This window comes from Orcinus orca, chromosome X (assembly GCF_937001465.1).
Source record: "Orcinus orca chromosome X, mOrcOrc1.1, whole genome shotgun sequence".
Lineage (NCBI taxonomy): Eukaryota > Metazoa > Chordata > Mammalia > Artiodactyla > Delphinidae > Orcinus > Orcinus orca.
In genome coordinates, this window is record NC_064580.1 from 120,287,444 (window position 1) to 120,299,272 (window position 11,829).

The 11,829-nt window shown below is 40.1% G+C and overlaps 1 protein-coding gene across 2 annotated transcripts in view; it reads right to left on the reverse strand.

Moving 5' to 3' along the window:
• MCF2 (MCF.2 cell line derived transforming sequence) overlaps positions 1-3,222 on the reverse strand; it is a 72,733-nt gene extending 69,511 nt beyond the window's left edge. For both annotated transcript variants that reach the window (XM_049704402.1, XM_049704401.1), the window contains exon 1: positions 3,159-3,222. In XM_049704402.1, coding sequence (XP_049560359.1) covers positions 3,159-3,183 — 25 coding nt within the window. In that variant the 5' untranslated portion in view covers positions 3,184-3,222. The remainder of the gene's footprint in view (positions 1-3,158) is intronic.
• Positions 3,223-11,829: the final 8,607 nt, after the last annotated feature.

The window sequence follows — 11,829 nt, forward strand, 5'->3', positions numbered from 1 at the left end:
AAAACAAACAGTAAATGATAGGTTTAAACTGAGCCATGAATAATCACATTAAATGTAAATGATTTTGACACCCCAATTAAAAGTTAGACATCATCAAATTGGATAAAACAATCAAGACACAACTATATATTGCCTACAAGAAACACACTTTAAATATAAAGGCACACAAAAAATATATATATATAAAGGCACAATGCATTAAAAGCAAAAAGATGGAAAAAGATATATCATGCTAAGTAGTCAAAAGGAAGGTGTCTAATTTTAGACAAAGAAGATTTCAGAATCAAGATTAAGAAGATCATTTGATAATCAAACAGCAGTAAATTCATCAAGAGGACATAACAATCCTAAGCGCTTATGTATCTGATAACAGAGCTTCAAAATACATGAAACAAAAATGGATAGAGCTGCAAGGAGAAATAAACAAATCCAGAATTTTAGTCAGAAATTTCACCACCCCTCTCAATAAGTGATAGAACAAGTAGACAGGAAGTTCATTAGGAAACAGTACACCCGAATAACAATCTCAGCACTGTGACTTAATTTACGTTTCTAGAACACTCCATCCAACAAAAGCAGAACACATATTCTACACGAGTGTACTCGGGAAAGATCAAATTCATTCCTTGCCTTAATCTTTACCAACGGAAACTGAAGGGAGGTCCCCATTCCCATAGTATCTGTTGAATCAAACTAGACCAAAGTAATAAATCAAAGGACGATAAATCTTTATAACATTCTAGACTTAAAGAGCAGGATGAAGAAAGATAATCATGGAAAATGAGGGCACCCACCCAAGAATTTTAAAGGAACTCAAAGGAGAAACTGTACAACTCTGAACCAAGAGATTAGCCAATCATGAAACAAAGGGCCTCTATAGGTACTGTATGGCGTAGAACTAGGAATATAAATAATATATAACATATAATGCTCTCTCTCTCTCTATATATATATAATATATAATATAACTTAGACTTGCCAAGCAACACTTAGGCAAACTATACCTGTCAAAGGAAAGAATGTTTGTTCTTGTTAAGGACAGATTGTCATTGACTAATCTATAAACCGTTATTACTGCTGAGTATCTACAAGTGCTATACTAGGTAATAAACATGCGAGAAAAGAACAAGGGAGATATTTATATTCTGAATTGGGGGTTTTCAGTATTTTTCCCATTGGGAACCCTTTCTTCAAAAGAAACGACAGGCATAAGCATTTTTTAAAACAACTAGAAAAATCAGATAAGGAAAGAAGTTGTGGAGCGGGATCTAGGTCTGGGAACAGGTCCTGAGGGTGGTTCTATTTGGAACACAGTTGGAAAAACACTAAGAAGCTTCAGTAAAATCCCTGAATCTCAACAGTGAAAGCGTACCACACATTTATACCACTTATAAAATAAAACATAAAACCACATTAATTAAGTCACCACAATTACCACTAATTATAATCATTAAAGCAGAGGCCAGATTGAAGTGTCCAATTAGGATCATCTGTAAAGTTAATGTGTGTTTAGTAAACCAAGCATGTAGGTATCATTTCAGGAGAAATAATTAAACTACTTAAAAGGAATAAGATGGTCTCTTGTACTCTCAACACCTAAGAAGGATTTTCATGCAAACAATGCATACACTCGTAAATTCTTATCTGTGTAATACAATAAATATAAAGTTTAATGGCATAGTTCAAGTTACTCGAACACCTGAAAGGAATCTGCTTGTCTTTAGGCAAAGCTTTCCCTAGATATCTGACCAAATTAAAAAGACAAGGGTGGTTTCCCATTGCTATATCTCTAAACATATGTAATGCTTTTGAGCAGCATTATTCACAATAGCCAAAAGGTGCAAGCAACCCAAGTGTCCATCAATGGATAAATGGATAAACAAATGTGGTCCATCCATACAACGGAATGTTATTCAGCCTTAAAAAGGAAGGAAATTCTGAAAAACGCTACAACATAGAAAGACCTTGAGGACATTAAGCTGAGTGAAATAAGCAAGTCACAAAAAGACAAACACAGCAATGATTCCACTCATATGAGGCACCTAGACTAGTCAAATACCTAGAGACAGAGGGTAGAGTGGTAGTTGCCAGGGGCTAGATGGAGGAAGGAATGAGGGGTAATTTTTTTAACAGGTACAGAGTTTCAGTTTTATAAGACAAAAAGAGTTCTGGAGATGGATGGTGGTGATGGTTGCACAACAATGTGAATGTATTTAATGCCACTGAAATGTACACTTAAAAATGGGCTTCCATGGGCTTCCCTGGTGGCGCAGTGGTTGAGAGTCCGTCTGCCGATGCAGGGGACACGGGTTCGAGCTCTGGTCCAGGAAGATCCCACATGCCCGTGGAGCAACGAAGCCCATGTGCCACAACTACTGAGCCCGCATGCCACAACTACTGAAGCCTACTCGCCTAGAGCCTGTGCTCCACAACAAGAGAAGCCACTGTAATGAGAAGGCCACGCACTGCAACAAAGACTAGCTCCGGCTCACCGCAACTAGAGAAAGCCCGCATGCAGCAATGAAGACCCAATGCAGCCAAAAATAAAAATAATAAATAAATAAATAAAATTTCATTAAAAAAGAAGAAAAAAGAAGAGTTAAGACGGTAAATTTTATGTTATGTGTATTTCATCACAATTTTTAGAAATTATATACGAATACATATACATATACAAATACCTATACATATTTTAGAAAAGTAAACTTTTTTATCATGTGTAAATGAAATCCTTTTAAAAAAAACTTAACACATGATGCTTAATTAGGGTGACTTGCAGCATTTGTAATGAACATTTAAGTCATCAGAGCTATGGTGGAGGGGGAAACCTCAAAGAAGCCACCTGAGTGGTTACCCTCTCACTCAGCCTGCACCCACCTAGGAGATGTATTCCACTTTCACCCATCACAGATTGCTGAAGACTTGCCCAAACGTCCAATATACAAGACTGGTAAGACTGGTTTTAATCACATATCTAAACATATTTCAAACCTCTAGTTATTCTCTAAATGTCCATTTTTTAGCAACTACATGCACAATGTATGAATGTTTATTAAAATATAAAAATTATACAGCCACTTATATAAGAGGGACCAAACTAACTTTGCTAATAGATTCAAACATTTATCTGGTCTAAATATATGAAAAAGTCTACTTACCAGACAGGAAGGCAATGTCTTGCATTAAGAAATGGCTGATGTCCTTCACACGGAGGAGCACCTCGGTTTCTATGTGACAAATGAGAAAGGGAGAGAAACAGCGGGCACATTAGAGGACAGCCAGAAACGCACACGTGATTTCTTATCGTGCCGAAAAGAACTCTGGGGGTCCCGCAGATCTGCATCCCCAGAAGCACTGCTGACCTTCTCCTCTCAGCCACATAAGAAAGAAATCACACTCTGGACAATATCACTGGGTAAGGAGGACCAGTGTCCTCGTTCTCACAATCTACGCCTGGGACATAAACTACTTTCACTCACCAGAAAGCCAGGGGCAAAGGTCCAAACTCCAGGACATCCAGATTTATTTATCTAAAGGGTAGATAGTCACATAGAGACACTGGCATAGTGTCTTTTACTTCTAACAATGCCTTTCACTCTGCAAAGCTTTATTAGCGACTACAAAGCACTTTTCGGATCGTTTATTGCATTGGATACTCAAAATAACCCAGAGAAAGGTATTATTATCCCATCTTACAGGTCAGGAAAATGTCAGAGAGCAAGTACAAAGTATTGGTTAAGCATGTGAGAAACCTAGATTCCAATCCCAGCTTGTTGCATTTACTGGCTGTATAAACATGTACAAGCTACTTAGCCTCTCAGAGCCTCAAGTTTCCTTACCTGTAAAATGGGCATAATATCTACCCCACAGGGTGCCTTGCCGACCAAATGCAAAATAACTGGCATAAGAGTCAGTGTTCCATGAACGGCAGCCTATTAACTCATCTTTGACCATTAGAGGTGGGACACATCCATGTGATGTTCAATATGTTCTGGTTGTCCCAGATCTTAAGTGCTAATTTGTAATGTTCGATTCTAGTGAACTCTACAGGGGCCCCAGGTCAAAGTTCACTACCTGCCTCTGGTCCATGAGCAAGGATAACTTTTTAAAAGAAAATGGGTCATCAAACTCAGCTATTCTGGATTGCTGGTTTTAACGCCTGTGACATCTCTCAGAGAAACCATGTTTTCCCCTTGCCCTTTGATACATAGGGCCTTCAAAGACCTGGTCTCTGGTGGTGTCAGACTGATGACACATTACTCTTCTTAGTGCTCTTCAGATCATACCATATGGAGGTGGTGGATCAGGGCCCATCCTGCTCAAGGGCCCTGCACAGACAAGCTCTCAATGACCCACACCAGACAGTGGAATAGGGCCTCTGTTACAGAGCCACACACACACAAGCGCACACACACACACGATTTGAAACATAAATTCACCGACAAATTTATTTTTCATAAGAAACATGCCATTAAAAATCCACCATTTGTCAGGACATAAAAATCAATTCCTAAAAATGTCTTGCAATTTAAAAAAATTAGGCTCCTGGTACGTCCCAGTCTTCACAACCCAAACTGCCAAAAGCAGTTATTTTTACAATGGTACATGTTTCCTCTGATAAAAGCATGTGTTTATGACAGTCACAAACATGCGTCATATATTCACATTTTTTATGCCTGGAGACCTGAAGGAAGGATGAGATGGGGATAGTGCAAAGAGGACTAGAACTTTCTCTGCTCTCAGAGGCCTGCACAAGTGGCAATGCCCCAAATGTGTTCTACCGTTTAGATGAGAGCATTAGGCATTAAAATATTCCTACATAATAAGACCCAATTTTCTCCCCTGCTTTGATCAGTAGAAATAGCTATCAACATAAATGGATACATTTTATGTCATGTGGCAGATCTGGAAGCACTAATATCTGCAACCTGATTCCTCCCATACCATTCAGCACAGCACATTCTTGCACAGTTACAATGTCTACTTACTCTACAATTTTTGTATCCATTCACATCATCAGAGAGGCATCAGGGCATAAAATAAAAGGCTGAGGGCTGGGAATGGGAGGACCTGGGCTCAGTGCTGGCTCGGCCACTGAGCAGTTCTGGGATCTAGGGCAAGTCACTCCCTACCCCTCAGCTCACTACCTTCTGCGGGTAATACAACAAATGCTTTCCAAGGCCCCTTACATTCTCTGAGATCCGACAACAGGTAAAATCCATAGATATAAGGAAAACACACTGTCATAAAATGTCTCCCACAATTATGCCAACAAAATGACATTTCCACACTAACAAAAAAGGATAAAATAATGGTTAAAAGAAACAGACTCACAGGTATAGGGAACAAACTAGTTGTAACCAGTGGGGAGAGGGATGGTGGGAGGGGCAAGATAGGGGTAGGGGATTAAGAGGTACAAACTAGTATGTATAAAATAAATAAGCTGCAAGGATATATTGTACAGCACAGGGAATACAGCCAATATTTTAGAATAACTATAAATGGAGTATAACTTCTAAAACTTGTGAATCACTATGCTGCACACCTGAAACTTACATAGTATTGTAAATCAACTACACCTCAATTAAAAGAAATGGTTAAAAAAGATGTTACTACTTTAAGAAATGATCAGAGACTTCCCTGGTGGCTCAGTGGTTAAGCCTCCACGCTCCCAATGCAGGGGGCCCGGGTTCGATCCCTGCTCAGGGAACTACATCCTACATGCATGCCACAACTAAGGAGCCCAACTGCCACAACTAAGGAGCTGGTGAGCCACAACTAAGACCCAGAGCAACCTAATTAATTAATTAATTTAAAAAATGATCAAGTTCTGGGTTGGAAACAGACTGAAGGGAGAGAAGATAGCAGGAAAGGGAAACAGAAGCCACGGGGTTATCACTGAGCAGCCACAAAAGACAAGGTGGGCTTTTTGCTGAGAAGAGAGAAATAGAGTACAGACTCTGGAGAAAGCTGACACTGAGTTAAACCCAGCTTTGTATCTAACCTTCTTGAACTTCCACACAGATTTCCTCCAGAAATGTAAAAGTGAGAACAAATATGGTTTAGAATGTTCTTCTTGATGACCCTTTAAACTCTATTACTCCAGAGCATGAGAAATAAAAAGCCTGGGTCACCGAAGCCAGATCAGGTCCATATTACAGTATATTCCTGTTGACCAGATTCACATTTGATAGGAGGTTTGCGGAGCTGTCCCACGTGGTAAGGTCAATCACTCAAAGATGAAAGGCGTGCATTCTCCTTACTTTGGACTAGTTGTGCAAAAGGGCTGGTTGGGAAGGCAAAAAAGTACTAACTCAATAAGTAATCTGACAAACAGCCTCAAAAACACCCCGATGGAGCAGCTCTTCATTGAAAAGCTCTGAAGAACCAACCATGTGACTGTACAGTCAAACACAATCAGGCACAAACTGAAAACAAAAGACGAGGAGAGTGCTTGTCAACTCATTCATTCCATACATTTGATCAGGAAGCAAGAGAGGCAAGCTTTTATTGCCTTGGCCATAAATTGCAAACTCAATCACTAATATTTCCTTTATAACATAACAGGTAGTTGTGCAAATGAGGATACAAGCTCAGAATGCAAATACAAAGAATTTTTAAAGTCCTAAAAGCCATGGAAATAAATAATATATTTAGGATGGTTCGCAGAGGAGGAAGGTAAACCCATCCAATTAGTTGATCCATTTGGGTTGTGTCACTTACAGAAATAAAAGACACTTGTCAGGGCCTTCCCTGGTGGTCCAGTGGCTAAGACTCCGTGCTCCCAACGCAGGGGGCCCGGGTTTGATCCCTGGTCAGGGAACTAGATCCTGCACGCCACAACTAAGACCTGGCGCAGCCAAATAAATATTAAAAAAAAAAAACCACTTGTCACCTTGATACAGGGTGCCCTTTATAGCTTTTAAAGATTTATCTTGCAACCATTCACTTTTTTTTTTTTTTTTTTTTTTTTGGCTGTGTTGGGTCTTCATTGCTGCTCACGGGCTTCCTCTAGCTGCCTCGAGCAGGGGCTACTCTTCGTTGTGGTGCACAGGCTTCTCATAATGGTGGCTTCTCTTGTTGCAGAGCACGGGCTCTAGGCGCGTGGGCTTCAGTAGTTGTGGCACGTGAGCTCAGTAGTTGTGGCTCGTGGGCTCTAGAGCGCAGCCTCAGTAGTTGTGGCACACAGGCTTAGCTGCTCCGCGGCCTGTGGGATCTTCCCGGACCAGGGCTCGAACCCGTGTTCCCTGCATTGGCAGGCGGATTCTTAACCACTGTGCCGCCAGGGAAGCCCCATCCATTCACTTTTTAAAAACAAATATTTATTGAGCACCTACTATGTGCCAGATACTAAGCTGTGGATAGATGTTCTGGGTAAAAGTAAAGATTCGCAACCAAAAATGTTTTGTGATATTGGGGGTAAAGCATACTGCAACATTCCCCAGCAAATACACACACACACGTTGCAACTCCCTGGGTATGGGCTATGTATGCAGCGTTTCCCAAACCTATTTGATCAGGTACTTCTTTGTTTGTTTGTGTGGTTGGTTGGCTGGTTGTTTGGTTGGTTGGAAGTTGGTTGGTTGGTTTTTTCCCTTCAGAGAGAGAGAGAAGACAAACAGAAAGCCACAGAGACAGCTACACAGACTCCATGTAAAGAAGCACTTGTTTTAGAAGTCAGAACTCTCTGGAGATGAAATGACCGCCGTGGTGGGTAGAGAAGCCTTTCCCTACCACTAATAGGGTTGGAACGAAGGCCAAGCAGCTCTGTAGCAAGGAGGCTAGAGAGGACAATGGAGCGTGTAGGTGGATTGGAGTAAATGATCCTTCTTGTCCTACTTCTCCAAGAGTCTATTTCTCCATAAACTGAGTATGTATTACCATTCCAAGATATTTAAATTCTACTGAGTTTATTAATGATTCCTACAAGGAAAATGATGGTTTATAAAGTTAAGTAAATTGGTATCTACAAGCATTTCCATTTTCTAGAAAGCGTTTTTACTCCAGATTCTGGTGTATAACAGCTATAATTCCAACCCTTGAGCTTTATGTCACAGTGACACGCTCTTGTGTACTATACATTTATCCCTTCTCCGGGGTTTCTGTTCATACCCCATAGAAGAATACGAGCTCTGAACCATGTTGCACACACGTGCCATTCTGTTCAAGCGCCAGAAAGCCAGGGCAAATACTAACTGCTTAAAAGAGCAAATACTTCTATTCTCACATTTTCCTAAAAATAAGAGGCAAAAATGGAGCACAAATTAAAATAGAAAGGGAAATAAAGGAAATGTCAACCAGAAAGATACAATCTCTTTCAAGGCAACTGACCCACTGGCACAGCCAATATGAAAACAGAGGGGAAAAGTGTAGGGAATGATTAAAAGTAGATATTTACTGAGCACCTAGTACTCCAAGATGGATATTAAAACCCTCACCTTACTCAGTGCTCTGTGGTGACCTAAATGGGAAGGAAATCTAAAAAAGAGGGGATATATGTATATGTATAATGGATTCACTGCTATACAGCAGAAACTAACAACACTGTAAAGCAACCATACTCCAATAAAAATTAATAAAAAATAAATAAAACCCTCACCTTACAGATGAGGAAACAGACTCAGAGAGGCTCCCATTCATGTACTTATTCATTTAAGAAATTCACACTGAACAACTGCTAGGCACAGGCACTGCTGTGTAGAACCTAGTAGAAGATTTAGAAGAAGCTTTCACGGTGTCATCCATTTGGTTCCCTAACCTTCAGACAGGCAGAAGAATACACTCAATCAGCTCTAATGCAAATTACTAACTATATATAGTTTATTAACCTCCAATTTTCTTCCAGGAAGAATTTTTAAAATTAAGTTATTTTATTTTTTTGGCTGCGTTGGGTCTTTGTTGCTGCACGCAGGCTTTCTCTAGTTGTGGCGAGCGGGGGCTACTCTTCGTTGTGGTGCACGGGCTTCTCATTGTGGTGGCTTCTCTTGTTGTGGAGCACAGGCTCTAGGCGCACAGGCTTCAGTAGTTGCTGCACGCGGGCTCAGTAGTTGTGGCTCACGGGCTCTAGGGCGCAGGCTCAGTAGTTGTGGCGCACAGGCTTATTTGCTCCGCGGCATGTGGGATCTTCCCGGGCCAGGGCTCAAACCCATGTCCTCTGCATTGGCTGGCAGATTCTTAGTCACTGCGCCACCAGAGAAGCCCTTCCAGGAAGAATTTTATCCCAAACCACATCAAGAATGTTTATAAACAATCTTTTGCCAGAAACTCCATTATTTTTACACCCTGGAATTCTTAACAATGGTGCTTACTCTTAGCAATCATCTCTTTGAAGGTTCACTATTGCTGATGTGCAGGACGCAAATAAAATTAGGTTTCGTTTTGAGTCCTAAATCCTGTTGCGAGTCAGATGGGATTCTATGAGTGTAATTTTTCCCTTTCAATATGAACATCAGATACACTGTACCATCTGTAAACATTAATGAGTTAGCACATGCAACAGATTCAAGTGCTGTCTTGACAAGTGTTATGCTTTAAAAGGTGGAACAGGGACTTCCTTGGCGGTCCAGTGGTTAAGACTCTGCACTTCCACTGCAGGGGGCACAGATTGGATCCCTGGTCGGGGAACTAAGATCCTGCATGCTGCACGGTGTGGCCAAAAAAAAAAAAAAAAAAAAAAAAAATAGGTGGAACAAATAAAAGGGCAATTCTGAAACCATCACAAAATGAATTCCCATTAGACTACAGGAGAACAAACTATGCAGTACTTTGTTCTACCATAAAGGTACAGTATAGGGACTTCCCTGGTGGTCCAGTGGTTAAGACTCCACGCTCCCAATGCAGGGGGCCTGGGATCGAATCCTGTCAGGGAACTAGATCCCACATGCCGCAACTAAGAGCCCACATGCCGCAACTAAAGATCCCACGTGCCATGACGAAGATCCTGCTTGTGGCAACCAAGATCCCGTGTGCCGCAACTAAGACCCGACACGGCCAAATAAATAAATAAATATATATTTTTAAAAGGTACAGTATAAAAGACTCGCAAAATTCTGTACTAACAAAAGAAAACAAAGATTCTTGCTAAACCCTTCTGCTAACAACCTCCTTCCAATCTACTGTAATCCAACTCACCAAACATCTAGTGGGTTTCTATCTGCTCCTCTCTGCTAGGTGCTGTGGCCCATTGGAATATGATAGAGTTTCTCACCTTAAGCTCAAAAATTAACAGAAGATATGACATATAAACAACTGGCCATAATATATGGTACAGTATGTGCTATAATAGAAATATACAATATAGGGTATAGGGAGGAAGAAATTATTGCATCGAAATTGAGAGATTAAGAAAAAAGAAGCTTTCACAGATGATGTGACATCTGAGCTGAGCCTTGAAAAGTGAGTGGGATTCAAATACGTAGACAGGGGAATAAAGAAGGACATTCCAGGTAAAAGAAACAAGGCACAAACACAGGAGTAGGTGAAGGCATCAGGGACTGTACATGCCTGATATGGTTTGAGTTCAGAGCATGGGATAGTCTAGCTAAAGCCTGACAGCAAGACTGGAAGCAAAAAGTGGAGAACTTTGCATGTCTTCAGAGGAGAGCAGGCTTCTGGAAAGCCTCTGATCCAGGATCACTGCCTTAGCACAAAGGTATTTTCCAAGCAGGCAACTCCTGCAACACAATGGCAGGGATGGAGAAACTGGTGGAGTCTCAAGTCAACTACCAACTTTTGGTATAACCTCAGGCAATTCACTGAAGATGCCCCAGGACTCAGGTTGTTTATAAGCACCTATACAACAAAATGTGTGGGAAGGAAAAGGGAAATGGAAGTGAAAGTACTTCTTTCATGTGTTATAAACTCCAAATAAAACTTGGCCTGAGTACTAGATGCCCATTTTTTTTCAAAAGTTAACAGTTCTGAAGTCTAGAGGTATAGTAGACTCACCATCATATTTGATTCTGTTTTTCGTTTTTCCATCCAAAACCCTATATTAAGTAACTTAGAACAAATCAATTACAGTCAAAAAAAGGAAAAACAGGAAATTTAAAAAATTAATTCCCAACCTCTTTGTAGTTGATATATATATATATACACATATACATGTGCATATATATATCAATATATATCTTTAGATTTCACAATTGTCATTTTAGATGTCATATAGCACAAGATAATGTGGCATGAAAAAGCAGAATACAAAACTGTCTGTTCAGAGACAAGACATGGAAACAACCTAAATGTCCATCGACAGATGAATGGGTAAAGAAGATGGGGTACATATACACAATGGAATATTACTCAGCCATTAAAAAGAATGAAATAATGCCATTTGCAGCAACATGGATGGACCTAGAGATTATCATACTAGGTGAAGTAAGTCAGACAGAGAAAGACAAATATCATATGATATCACTTATATGTGGAATCTAAAAAAAAATTATACAAATGAACTTATTTACCAAACAGAAACAGACTCACAGACATAGAGAACAGACTTGTGGTTCCCGGGGGTTGGCGGAGGGATGGATTGGGAGTTCGGAGTTAGATGCAAACTATTACATATAGAATGGATAAACAACAAGGTCTTACTGTATAGCACAGGGAACTATATTCAACATCCTGTAATAAACCATAGTGGAAAAGAATATGAAAAAGAATATATATCTACACGTATAACGGAATCACTTTGCTGTATACCAGAAACTAACGCAATATCGTAGTAAATCAACTATACTTCAATTTAAAAAAAAACCCATCTATTCAGTATGATGTCAACTATATAATATACTGGGCTGGCCAAAAAGTTCATTCAGGATTTTCTGTAAG